The 14,535-nt window shown below is 39.9% G+C and overlaps 1 protein-coding gene across 1 annotated transcript; it reads left to right on the top strand.

Annotated features, from left to right (window-relative positions):
- Positions 1 to 455: 455 nt before the first annotated feature.
- On the top strand, positions 456 to 1,715 carry LOC148028561 (RING-H2 finger protein ATL80-like). Its single transcript, XM_087688574.1, has one exon. The coding sequence runs from the start codon at positions 514 to 516 to the stop codon at positions 1,108 to 1,110; it is 597 nt and encodes a 198-aa protein (XP_087544700.1). The 5' UTR covers positions 456 to 513; the 3' UTR covers positions 1,111 to 1,715.
- Positions 1,716 to 14,535: the final 12,820 nt, after the last annotated feature.

Here is a 14,535-nt window from a genome sequence, read left to right as displayed (position 1 = left end):
TGATGTTAGATAGTTTGGAATTGAGCTTGAGGTCCTAAAGTTCAAGAGGTACTATATGCTTTAAGAGGCCAAATATTTTCTAGCAAAAGATTATCCAAATAGTTATAAATTTGATGGCCCATAATAAGAAAGTCCTAGATTCCTAAAGACTTCCTAAGGCTTTGAGAAGCAAGCGAGAGAGAGAGAGAGATTCTAATATATATCAACCTATGGCCTTGAGAAGACGGCTTAAGGAGTGAGGCCCATGGGGGGAGATTCTAGGCTAGGATCTATCCTAAATCTTTTGAGAAGCGAGGCTTAGGGACCAAGAAGAGAAAGGAGAGAGAGAATTATGCCAATGTGAGCGCGCGAAGCGATGCTCGAGCCAAAAGATTCTTGGGGATGGCGGATGTGATGAAGAGGAAGGCGGGGTGGCGGCATTGCCATCACACGGTCTCTCTCTCTCTCTCTCTCTCTCTCTCTCTCTCTCTCTCTCTCTGTCTTCTTTGTGGTCCATATATATAATATATATATATGGACAGCTCTCGTCCTTCTCCTCCTCCTGCTGCCCCGGTGATGATGATGGTGGTGACGGAGTACGGCAGAAGGTTGGCTTACAGCGTGGCGGCGGAGGGATCCCAGCCGGGTGGCGCCACTGCAGTGGATCAGAACGAGGCCATGTGGAACCAGAAGGCCGTGGTGATCGTGGGGACGCTGCTCTTCTTCATCATCTTCACCCTGGCGCTGATCCCCGTGATCAAGTGCATCCTGCGGGCGGCGGGAGTCGAGCCCGCGCCCCTGCGCCTCACGGAGGCCGGCGCCGTCTCCGCCTCGACCACCGCCCCCGCCGCCGCCGGCCTCAAGCACCGTGTCCTCCAGTCCTTCCCCACCTTCACCTTCAATCGCCTCCCCGCCCCTCCAGCCGCCGCCTCAGACCCCCCCTCCGTCGCCGCGTCAGCCCCTTACACCTTCGCCTCCCCCGACTGCCCCATCTGCCTCGCCCAGTTCTCCGAGGGCGAGAAGCTCCGCCTCCTCCCTTCCTGCCTACATGGCTTCCACGTCGACTGCATCGACACATGGCTTTTGGCCCACTCCTCTTGCCCCATATGCAGGCAAAGCCTCCTCGGCTAAACTTAACCTCCAAAAACGCCAAATTGTCCGATTATTCTCTATTTGTATCCAAATCAAAATAGTTTCTCTCCAAGACCTTCCAAATCAAAATGCTGCCTCTCCAAAGTCCTAATTCAATTCACATTTAAATCAAGTAAGGTGTAATGAGCTTTTCAAATGCCAATTCACTCCATGTACCTATGGATGTTGCAAGGGAGTATATTCAATTCATATCTTCTTCCAACACACCAATCCCACCACAAAGAGAGAGAGAGAGAGAGAGAGAGAGAGAGAGATTCAAATCACCTCTACAAACAATGCCAAATCCTCAAAATAGAAATCTTCTAAATCACCTCAAACTAATCTTCAAATTGCCTCTATAAATAATGCCAAACCCCCAAAAGAGCAATCTTCAAAATCACCTCAAACAAATGGACCAAAACAATTGCATGTGATATCATGTATTAATATGTTCTACGCAAATGGAAGATCCTAGGGAACACTCAAATTATTCTCCCTAAATGTGGAAATGTCAAATGCATCATTACCTAAGCTTAAAGTGTTAAATGCATTACCACATAAGCTTTGCTCATAAAAAACTATCAAGTATTGGGAAACATGTATAGACATGATGTGCACATTGCCTTCCATTTATAAATTTAATGATTCTTCAATTTATACAAAGTAACTAATTGGAGTGTGCCTTATACCAATCTTCTTCATACTCATAGCAAAAATGCATGATCGCCTGAGCTTTAAAAATCAAATGCATCATCACCTAAGTTTTATTTATTCGCATATGATGTATACATCTTGTAATGTGTTTCTTTTAAATGTGAAAGTGTAATCATATTAGTAAGATATGTACATCTAGTATCTAGTCACTAATTTTTTCTTTTAATATATACCGTATTACTGCAAAAAAGAAGAAGATATGTACTGCATCTAAAAGATAGATGAGCTAGCAAAGCTAAAACCTTGCTCAACACTTAGTTAAGTGCTTGATGGCAACTTTGAATACTATAAGTATTCTCTTCCTCAGTATCTTGAGAATAGATAAAACCTCTACTTTACATTGTTTGATCATAGCATCCAAGGCAACTCTACTTTCTTTTCTCATTAGACATTATTTCTATAGGAACATAGACTCTTGAGTACAACAACTCTTACTATGTTCTAAAGTCCCAAGGTTTCTTCATCTAGGGCACCCATTTCCCCAAAGAGGGCCATGTGCATCTTGATATTTGCATTGAAGCATGCCTGGGGGACCCATTCTCTTTATTCTTTCTCAAAGTCTGCTAGCTTCCTTGCAATGCCAAAGCAAATGTGTACTTGTGTTGTTGTGCAACATACACATGGAGCATCATTCATTAACCTTCTTGATTTTGGCTATCTTGTCCTCGGTGTTTAGTTGTTTGGCCCCCACCCTTCTTATAACATCAAGTTCATGTGCTTGCTAGATGTGGCCTTCCATACACACACAATTCTCCTCTTCCACATATACGTTGCAATATGCGATAGGTATTCTTCTAGGCATCTCTGACTTGGGCTGCTACATGACCAATGTCTTCTTTAGAAGTTTTTTCATTTCTCCATTTTGATGGCCAACTTTCCTTTGTGATTCACTATATATCACCAAAGGTCATCTAGGCCTACCTTTGACTTTGGTGGCCAGCCCTCTCTCTTTTTCTATAGCATATTAGCTTTATCATCAAGTACCATGATTTTCTCAATGTCTTTGAAATCTATCTATCTAACTAATGCTTTGCTAGCAACTTTCTTAGATAGCATTGGTTCACAAGGTGCTAGGTGAAGTCCTCAACATAAGCCTGAGGAAAGGCACAAATGCACTGTTATAGTGCCTTACCTCCTCTCTGACTTTCTTGAGGTCTCCATTGGAGATGAGTGATCACCTATCTACGGTGACTCAATAGCACTAGTACAATGGCAAATCCTAAGAGCTTCACCTTTACCCTAGTGGCAATTGTCTTGACTTCCCATGTAAGGATTAGTCGATTGCCCCTTGGTACCCTCGTCTAGCTATTCTGATGTCTTACCATGATAGCCCATGGTTCATGTCCCCTTGCAAACAGAAGCAATTTGAAGGTCAACCATTGAGCTTTGAAGCTGAGTTTTTCAAGCCCAAGCCCCTTTCCTTAGGATGGCTATCAATTTCAATGATATGCAATGCCATCTTCCCATTGGTCTAAAGCTCTAAAAGAAGCATCTCAGGAGTTTCTTATTGCCATATTTTAGTAGTGATGCGTGTGCACACACTAAGGAGATTGCCCATGCACTTTTTTTTTCTCCATAGAAAGTTCTTTCCCCAGCATTGTACATATGCCTATTCCCTTTAGAGCATACTTAGCCTTGTAAATCCTCTCTATTGATCCCTCTCAATACAATTTGAATTGTGCTCTCTCAAGCTTCTTCTTCTCTAGTTTGTATACTTGCATTCCTACAACCCTTTATTCTAACAATTTGAATCAAAGTAAGCTTCAACTTGTTGGGTAGAGTCTTCAATACCCTAAACTTGATTTCCTTAGATTGGAATAAGATTTAACGAACATTTTCAAGCCAACAAATACTATGTGCATGACTATAAGGGCTTAGCATCATCATTTTTTTAATTCGATGGTTTATTTTGGTCTATTTGTCGTACTACCAATACTATGTAGGTTGTTTTGTCATTTTGTGCAAAAATTTTGACATCTTTTAATTCTATAGCTAAGAGTTCTTATAGTCTCCTTTTGAAAGGTGGAGCAAGAGAGAGCATAAGTGGAAGCAAGAGGAAGTAAGAGCTATGGAGGTTTAAGCAAGAGAGAGCAAGACGATATGTGGAAACTCTAACGATCACGATGTGTGACCTACCTTCCCTTATTCTATTGTCATAGAAAGAATAAAGAATAAAGTGATAGTGATGGGCAGCTACCACCTACTACATTTTACAGGTGTGCGAGCACTATGTACATAGTAAATATAGGTGGCTAGTTACAAGTAGCCTTTAACCCCCAATAACTAATGCACAACTGCCACCACCTACAACATATAGGTATGCAAGCACAGTGTACATAGTAAATGTAGGTGGCTAGGCACAAACGATCTTTAACCCCCAAAACCTTTGTATTTTTCTACATAGCACATGTTGGTTTTGTACATATTTTCCTCGATATATGAAAATTTTGCATCAAGTACAATCCATGGACATGACTAGCAACAATGATATTTTCCATAGGTTGGTTATTGAGGACAAGTTGGATGGAACCAACTATCCACTATGGGCTTATACAATGCATCATGTATTGGTTCCAAAGGGGCTTTGGAACATTATATATGGAATTGAAAGACATCCTAATGGAATTTCAAAAGTTGCAAGAAGTAATAGAAACATGTGATATTGAGCCTATTGAGAACTATAGAGGCTATGGCTTAAAGAAGTCCCAATTTAATTTGGACCAAAAGATTCAATTATTATTGTATAAGAATCCAAGCACAAAACAATGTATGTACGATCCAATATTAAGCCCCAAACATGTATAAAATAGTTCAAATCCAAAATAGCCCACATACATCAAAATACATTGTCCTCCTAAAGCTTTTAAAAAACTATTTCTGTAGTCCAAAATCCCTATTTTGATTCACCTATAGCAAAACAATAAGTCACAACCTCAAACTTTTCCACAATATGTCTCTAATCAGGACAAGTAAGATTAATAGATTACACCCAAATCAAGGTAGAACTTCTGGTTAAAACAATCAATAGTATCAAACAACTTGTTATCTTGCTCAGATCAACCCACAATAGTCTTGAAATACTCATTTCAATCCTTCTTCATGAATCCACACACATTCACGCTATCGTGGGGTTCAATGTGAAGCCACAATTTTCAAGGGATAAATAGACTAAAGGAGACAAAAGTTGGACTACAATTGACTCCAAGTAAGAATCCCTATGTATTATGATAGATATTGAGATGCATTATAGCAATATCTTATGGATACAAATCTCTATTTTCAAGACATTATTTCAAACAAAGCTCTATTAAGTTGATGCTTATACTTACTCTTTGTATCTCTGAATCCCTTATTACAACAATACATGTAAACTCCCAAAGTCTTTGATGATACAAAATAAAAAAGAGGAAGCTTTCCTGATGTCATCACAAGAGTACCATCCCAAAGCCTATCAAATTACTCGAATTTAGATTCTATTGCAACTTCAAATCTCTCCTTAAATATAAAGTCAACAATAGGCAAGCTTACATACAATTTTCCTTTGATTTGAGACCTCTGTCAATAGATATACCCATAATTATGTTTCTCCAATTTAGGCTTGCTATTGACCACCCTAGCTAATGTCAACTAGTGTCAATTGAGTATCTTAGCATTGATTATGTATTTTTCATCTAGCTACATATCCTGTGATTTGCTACTCCATAGAATGTCCCACAATCAACAAGCTCATCATTGCTCTAATATTTAGCTTATCTTTTCTCTTCCTTGATGTTGCAAGTTGTATGTTCATCCCTAATAATAGTGCCAGTCTCTCAAGCTCTTCAATTATCGAGCATAGTAGCTAAAGAAGATCCATAGCTAACTGGTATAATAGCCATGAAAGCTCTCTTCAATCATCACAATCAACCTCAATCCTCATCATGATGATCATCCATACATAGTTGATCCAGCTCCTCCCTCCTCAAACAAGCGATTTTTTTCTTGCAGATTTCCCCCCTTTAGTGCAAATCATGGGCTAGCCTATTTATTCTTATCAACGCCTTTTTTCTTTTTCCCATCATTGTTTCAATTAAGCTTAAGCCTTAGCTTATCATCAATTTCTTTTCACACTTGAACTGGTTCAAGTCCCCTTACACTAAGCATAGTTCACACTATTATCCCATCAATCACTTAAAATAACCTTGGTTCACATTTGTAGCTTTGGTCTTCGACTTGGCTTTGTATTGGCTCATGATCATCTATGCAAAGGAACCTCTTGGAATCTTTTTAATATTTTCTAACACATGGATGTTAAAAATTCACACACAATAACATGTGAAAAACCAAAACACACTGCAATTGGTACCAACTATGGTATCACTAAAATCCGGTCATGCGGTCATCCTCTTAGGTTTTTCACAAGTGAATGCATAGTGTGATGGCATCCACCCACTCTAAACATGCACAACCTTAGGATGGGCTATAGCTACCCATCATGGACTCCTCTAAGCTCCATAGTTAGCTCAATCTCCTCTTCCTCTACATCAGATCTTCTACTTCATCTACCATGTCATCCACTTCCACTTCTTCATCCTCTTTGCCATTATGTTCTTCCTCACCCAAGTTCTTCACTACATATGCCTCTTCATCCCTTCTCTTGAACACTTTGATTCTCTAACCCACAATGGGTACCATTAAGGCTATACCATCAAGTGCTGTAAGTGCATAAGTATCATTGTCATAGACATGCTTCACTACATAACCCAAACCATATTTTCACCATCTTTCAAATTGTCCCTCTTCCAATATTCTAGGCTATAGCCTATGTGTGCTATCAAACCTATCCATACTTTGCAACCTAGCTTCCATAAGCCTCTATATTGCTTTCTGTACATCATCTAGTCTTCTTTTAGGCTGGCATAAGTCAACATCCTTCACCAATTCCTGATCTTTCCACTGTAGACTTTGGCTAAGGCCTTCAGTATAGGTGGATGACCCCTTTCATTCTTCCCATTACCCTTTGGATTATATGTAGAAGTTAAGACCAGTTTGATACCATGCCTAGACAAGAATTCCCTAGTTTCATTTGCATTCAACTCACCTTAATCTATAGTGATCTTCTCAACATACCCATATTTGCAAAAGATCTCCTCAAGCAGAAACTTACATATAACACTAGTAGCCTTTTCCTCAATGCCATGCCATCAAACTAGTTGGTTAGGCCTTCTCTAGCTAGAACAATCTATCTCATCTACCAAAGACCAATTGGCATAGTGACTCGATTAATCACCCACTTATAATGAATACATAGTGGGTAAGTCAGATGTAGCTCATCTTCTCAATGACACATTAACAAATACAATTGGCAATCCTTGCATGATTCAACAAATTGAGATATATCCTTGTACATCCCTTTCCACTAGTAACATTCTTTGATCTCCTCATATGTAGCCCACACACCTTTGTGTCCAGCCCATAGTCTCTCATGAAACTCTTCCATGACATGCAATTGTGTAGTCCCGTCTCACAAACTACTCTCAATGGTACCCACCTTTCTTCTTAGGATGCTTCCATAGCAATCCATCTCTCAATAAATACCGCTATGCCTTCCATCTAGTCTTTCTGAACTCTACATCTAACCATTTAGCTCTATTAGGTGGTGTACTCAAGTATTGACCTATTTGTAGCCATTCCCTTGTGTAAAGATCCTTTGAGAATGGCTCAACTAAAGAAACATGACATATGTGATCAATAGAGGGCTGAAATCCCATCCACATCATTATCTAAAATAAGTGTTTACTCATGCTTAAAGCTAGTCCTACATAGCATATCAAAAATTGCATTTTCTTTCCCTATAATATACTTAAATTATGGATTTGTGTACTTTTATATGCTATCCATCTAAGCATAGTAATGTCAGGTTTAGAGCAACTAGTGATCATCCCCAATAAAGGCAAACAATTAGTCTCAATCACAATATAAGCATCAATGAAATATTATTTGTCACACTTAAGACTAGTCACAACTCCCCAAAGCTCTCTTTTAAACTATGGGTACCTCCTTTGTCTCTCATTCAAAACTTTTCTCTAAATGGTATAGCTTACATGTGACCCTCATCATCATCTTGTCCAATGGTCCAATCGATCCCAATGGGATTAGTGTCCACTATAATCACAATAGACCTCCCACATGTATAGTCCACCCTCCTGAGGGTCACAATAGAATGCAATAACTACTTTAGATTTCTCATTTCTCTAGCCTACTTCTCATTCCAAAAGAACCTCTGTCCCTTTTGAAGCAACTAATACAATACATTTGCAATATGTGCAAAGTGCAGAATCTAGATCATATAGAAGACACATGCCCCAAGGCATCTCCTCACCTTTGATACTGAAGCTCACTACTGTCACTGTCACTTAGTCTTCTCTTCAGTCTTCAGCAGCAGCTTCTTCCACTTGTTTTAGCTCTTTTGAACTTAGATTCATCCTTTCCAAAGGTTATAAAACTTTCCCAAAGTCACACATACATTCTACAGAACACTTACATAAGGTCTACAGAACAGTCACAGTACAGCACCAGAACAGCTACAGTACAGTTACAATACAGAGACAGAGCAGAGACAGAGCAGAGACAGAGGCTCTATAGAGGGTTACAGAAGGTCATCAAAACCTCATAAATCATACTCAAACCATTTCAAACTCTCAAAAACTATTCAATAAGCTTTCAAAATATCTCAATCTTCATCAATCATCAATCCATGCTTCATACAGAAGACAATCAGAACAAAACAGAAGCTATATAGAAGGTATACAGAACCAATCAGAACATCATAGAATCTCATATCTCCACTGAGAATCATCATGAACTTCTAAAACATAATCAATATCATCCAAAACACTCTCAGATACTTCCATTAACAAATCATACATCACTCTAAATCCATCAAAAATCAATCATTCAGTCCTCAAAAACAACAAAAATCAGTCAAAAATTCAGTCTTTTTCCACTCTCAACATATCCCCACACTTAGAAAGGAAGCTCCTCGCAACCTAAGGAAAAGAAGAATATAAGTTCACTAAAGAGCTCAATTTGGATCTTCTGTCAAATCTTCAATAATCTTGCCAAAACATGACCTCAACTTATCACCTGTATCTGAGAGAAAATACTACTAAAGGAAAACTTCCATTATTCATTAACTCTTTTGATTAATCATTTAAAAACCATAACAAATTTGTAAAGGATATAAGAGGTTCTCTTCAGCTTTCCACCATAGGCTTTTCATCCACCAGCAATCTTTTGAAAAGAGCTCTCGAACAAGTTATTCGCAATCAACACAAACTCATCACATACAATTAAGACAATACATATACAAACACTAACACAACCATCTGAATGACACCTCCAAAAAGAGATATATCATTAAGAATCATCCAAGATACATTGCAAAGGCATCAATGAAGATGATCCCTTTTGAAGGCTTGGTGGTTTTTGAAGCGATCCATGGAGAAGGATTCATCTACAAATGTCTTGGGAGGATTTTGAAAGAACTGCAAGCAGCACATCCTTTCTAGCAAGACAAGGTATCTGCTAGGGAGACATAGGGCATGAAAATATAGGGCATCCAACTGGTGAGAGTCAATGTTCACATTGACATTCATACAAAGTTTTGGAATGGCCTTTTGATCATTATGGGAATGCCTATGCATGTATGCTAGATACCAAGAAAAATGAGCTGTCAATCTCACCAAAGGATCTAGAGATTGTGAATATTGGTGAGCAAAATGAAGGTAGTTCTGGTATGCTTGAGTGGCAGTTGTCCAATCTCCTGGAATTATTGGCCAGTTTATCTAAGGTCCTGTAAGAGAATCACTCGAGCTCCATCCCCTTCTTCTGGGAATCTGCTAATCAAACCCTTCATATTCACTAACCAACTGAGGAGGTTGAGAGATAGAAGTAGCAGGAGATGGAAGTGGAATAAGTAAAAGTGGATGAATAGATGGGTAGGAAAAATGATAAAAGGAGGAATAAGTTAAAGAAGGAGTGGCTGAAAATTTTAGGGAATCAGTTAGGAAGGGTGTTAATTGATAAATAGGAAAGGTAGAAGGTATATGAATGGATGGAGAAGGACATGGTGGAGAAGGGGAAAATACTCTATCTTCGATAAAAGAGCAATATGTAAATATGGGAATTTGAGGAAAAGATTGAGGTTGGAAAAGAAGGGGTAAGATTGCTGTGGAATTGGTTTGATAGAGGGAAAGATATATATCATAACGATCCCTCTATCACTCTATCAATCATGGAGAGAAGCTGTGTTCTGTCGTTGATTCAGGACCACAGAATCAATCATGGAGTGCCAGGAATTATTAGGGCAAGTAGCCACTTTGGAGGAGTAATTCTGGAACATGTCATCTATTCGCAACTCCAAATAGCTGACATACAAAACAGCTTGTAAAACCACGTCTCCCACATACTAGGCCATATCCACTTCATTTGGAATCAACAAGTCTCCCCGTAGATACATATATGATAGGAACATGGTATCTGTCATGACAGAATCTTCAAACACCATACGGACCACTTCTGTCAGCAACTCAGGAGACCAAGCCCCACTCCAACCATCCTCTGGAAGAGGAAGATCCATCATTGAAAGCTTCATGTAAAAGGCCAACTTCTACAATTGATAGTGGACAAAGAAAGAATGGTCCGGAGGAACATATTCCTAGAAATGCTCAAAGGTAGACCATAGCAGATCCATCCTAGACTGCAATCATTCCACTTTATCTTGGAATAGAGGACACAAAGTAGCCTATCTCTGGAGAACTGCCAAGTCCTACTGTGAGAGAGAAGAAATCAGAGGAACATTAGGGCTTGGAGGAACAGACCGTGACTTTACCAGTTGGTCTTGCAACTGCTTGATTTGGGAAGCTTGTGATTCCACTGTGTCATTAGCAGTTTGTAAGGCTGAAAGTTTTACATCTAAGAGAGTTTTAAACTCTTGCACTTCGTTGGACATTGTTAGAATATCAAGCTCTTTCATGTGTGTTTGACCGACATGGACACAGCTAGTCTAGCTATATTAGTCAGGTATATTAAATAAGTCGGTACTCTAGTCTTTATGGTTGGTGTGAATGGTCCTTCTGGACTTGTAAATACTTGACTTATGTTCTTTCAGTAAAGAGAAAAAGTAGAGAGGAAGCATGTTGCTTCACTCTGTGTGTTGCTCTCTATTTGCATCCATGAAGGCAAACATGGTATCAGAGCCATGAATGGGCTCACTGGTGGAATGCACTGAAGAAGAAGACTTGAAGATTGACCTAAAGGGCTAGAAAAGGAAGAGGACTGACAGTCATTTCCATCAATGGTCACACAGAGGTATGCATTGTTGAGCATTGGATTCTCATTGCTTGAAGGAGGAGTTGTGGCTTGCTAAGGAGTCTCCCAAGGATTGGTTGAGCACTAGTGAGTGCTTCATCATTAAAATAATCATCAAATTGTGTAGCAGCAGATGTCAGTCTAGGCAGTGTGATTACGCCTGTTTTGCAGGCTAAAATCCATGGCTGGGATTTATTATATGGACTGCTCACGAAGGCTCCATTGAGCATTAACAAGTGTGTGGCTTGTTTGGAGGCTCACCAAGGCTCCATTGAGCATCAACAAGTGGGCATTCATCATCATTACCATCAAATCTAATTTGGATATACTCTGAACTATCTGTGTGGACTGTGCCTGTGAATAGGCTGCTCTCATTGGCAGAGATGTAAGGTGAAAAGCACTTGTCAAGTGGCATAGAGCATGGATGCATACCAAGGAAGGTTCTTGAAGGGTATAATTTGCTATTGCCCCTGTGGGAGCTCATGTGTGAGCTGTAATAGAGTTTTACAGATCTGAATACACAGGGCTAAACTGTTATTGGAGTTACAGGGACATTATACACTTGTGGTGTCTGCATTTTGGATGTTCTTTGGCATGTCCATTGAGCTTGAATGTAGCACATGATGCTTGGTAGAAGACATGTCATATTTCTTGGGTATTTTGACATAAATTTGGAGCTTGGAATGGCTTGATCTGAGAGCTTGTGAGAGGCTGAAAACTAGAAAAAATATTTGCAGACACAAAGCACTAATTGGTTACTCCTGTTCTTGGAAGAACTAGTTGATTTGGTTAACCCCATAGGTACTTGAAGACTTGGTCTGACTGTTAAATGCTTGAGCATTGGAAACCGAAGTGATGCAAATGTTTTATGGTTTTTTGGGACTGAAATCAATCCCTGTTGCCAGTGCATTGGCTGTTTGAAATCTGGGAATGTATTTACGACATTCATATATGCTAGTTATATACTGTTTTGTGTTTCTATGCCTATGTACGGCTTGACACATGTACTAGCAGCTATCTATGAAAGTTTAGGACATGTATGACATGTATACCACTCAGTTTTGGGCTTGAAACCACTGCTGGTCACTCATAGAATTACAGTTTTCAGACTGCATGTATGTACCCTGGCAGTGAGATTGCAGGAGTTCAAACTGAAGTGAATACATAGAATTTATACTAACTGTTTTACCTATAGGTTAAGCCACTTTTTTGTGGGATGTTTTGAGTTTGTCAGTGGGCTGAAATACCCTGGTTTTTTACTGCAATTAATTGCAGAAAACTAACTGTTAAGAATATCTTGGTTTGCAGGTAGTGAGGCAAGGTCTACAACATGGCAAATGTTGATAGAACTGATAACATAACCCAGATTGTGGGAGAAAAGCTTGATAGCAACAATTATGCAATATGGAAGTTCCGCATGGAGCACTTTCTAATAGGCAAAGGATACTGGGACTTAGTGACAGGTGTTGAGGCTGAACCTGAAGTTCCAAAAAGGAATCCTACAGCTGATCAAAGACGAGTGCATTGAGCTTGGACGAAAAGAGCTCGCAAGGTTTTACATTGGCTGTCATTATGTATCTCGGATGCTATGGTGATGCAGATCATGAACTGTAAATCCCCAGCAAATGCATGGAATATATTGGTCAAATACTATGGCACAACCACAAGTGCCAGGAAGATACAATTGAAGCAGAAATTCAATAACATGGAGAGGAAGAGCAGATCCATACAGGACTATGTCACAGAGGTTAAGACCATAGCAGATCAGCTGGCATCTGTTGGTTCACTACTTGAAGATGAAGATATGGTTGTAGTGACTTTGAATGGCTTGGGTCCTAAATACAAGTCTTTTGACACTTCAGTCTCTGTGCAGGCTAAAATGCCTGACTTTAATGAGCTGGTTGCATTATTGATTCATGAAGAGGTGAAGCTTGGCTTAGCTGCAGGGTCAAGCAGTTCAAAGAATAAGGATGTAGTTTTTTACTCGAATCAGCGTGGCCGTGGCAGCCGTGGTAGGGGCTATGGATCTGGCAGAGGAGGCCAACAGAATGCATCCTATGGTAATAGTAATTAGCCGTCATCAAATGCAAGAGGTGGTGGAAATTTTCGAGGTAGGGGGAGATCTAACTCCCGTGGCAGAGGCTCATGGTAGCAGCAATGTTTGTTTGACAATCCGAACAAGGATAAGGATTGTCATTACTGCGAAAAGTATGGGCATATTGCAAAGGACTGCTGGAAGAAGCAAGGAAACCAGAAGGGCAAACAGCATGGACACTATGCTACGTCCAGTCAAGCAGATGACTTTGGTGATAGACTTTGCCATGCAATATGTCAAAGATAAGGCTACTGAAAAATTATTTGATGATGCAGTGTGGTACATTGACTCAGGGGCGTCGAATCACATGACCCCTCATGGTGACTAGTTCACTGATATGGTGGCTGAAAAGCATGGCTATGTATGCACAGGTGATGACACGCATCATAGCATTGAGCATAAAGGCAAAGTGCCTCTTATGGTTCATGATGGCAGGAAGAAAAATTTGCATGATGTCTTGCATGTCCCTTCAATTACGAAGAACTTATTGTCTGTGAGCAGAACTTGCAGGTTAGGTTCAATAAACATGGCTGCTTTATTGAAGAGTTTGGCAATGGATGCAAGTTGATAGCTCGTGGTCACAGGAATGGCCGAATGTTTACTCTTAATGCTTCTTTGCCAGAGCTGAATTCAACTATGTTTGCCCATGGTTCTGGCACTGTTAGGGATTTGGAAATATGACACAAGAGAGTGGGGCATGTCAATTTGCAAAGGCTGCAAATTATGTAGAAGAAACAGCTGGTTAAAGGTTTACCCAAGTTCCAATATTCAGATATTGGTCATGTATGCGATGCTTGCCAATTCGGTAAGCAGTCTAGACTACCGTTTGTCAGGCATGTAAGGCAGAGTACATGTCCATTACAGTTAGTGCACTCTGATGTTTGGGGGCCAGCTCATAATGCATCTATGGGAGGTTCCAGATATTATGTATCTTTCATTGATGACTACAGTCGCTATACCTGGCTTTACATATTGAAAAAAAAAGATGAGGTCTTTGCTGTTTTTCAGCAATTTAAAGCATAGATTGAGAAGGAGTTTCAATGCTACATCTCTTGCTTGAGATCTGACAGTGGTGGGGAGTATGTATCAAATGAATTTGATGATTTCTTGGCTGAAAATGGCATTCGTAGGCAGCTAACGTGCAGCTATACTCCACAGCAGAATGGAGTACCTGAAAGAAATAACAGTGTTCTGATGGAAGCTGCTAGGGCCATGATGAATGAAAAGCATATGCCGCTTTACTATTGGGCAGAGGCTATTATGAC

The sequence above is a fragment of the Lygodium microphyllum genome, chromosome 11 (genome assembly GCF_053477565.2).
Source record: "Lygodium microphyllum isolate KBCC chromosome 11, Lygodium_microphyllum_v1.1.10, whole genome shotgun sequence".
Lineage (NCBI taxonomy): Eukaryota > Viridiplantae > Streptophyta > Polypodiopsida > Schizaeales > Lygodiaceae > Lygodium > Lygodium microphyllum.
Note: the sequence above shows the minus strand (reverse complement) of the source record. Positions and strands in the feature narration are given on the sequence as shown.

Coding starts and splice junctions, on each gene's coding strand:
- LOC148028561 (XM_087688574.1), top strand. CDS start 514: ATGGACAGCTCTCGTCCTTCTCCTCCTCCTGCTGCCCCGGTGATGATG.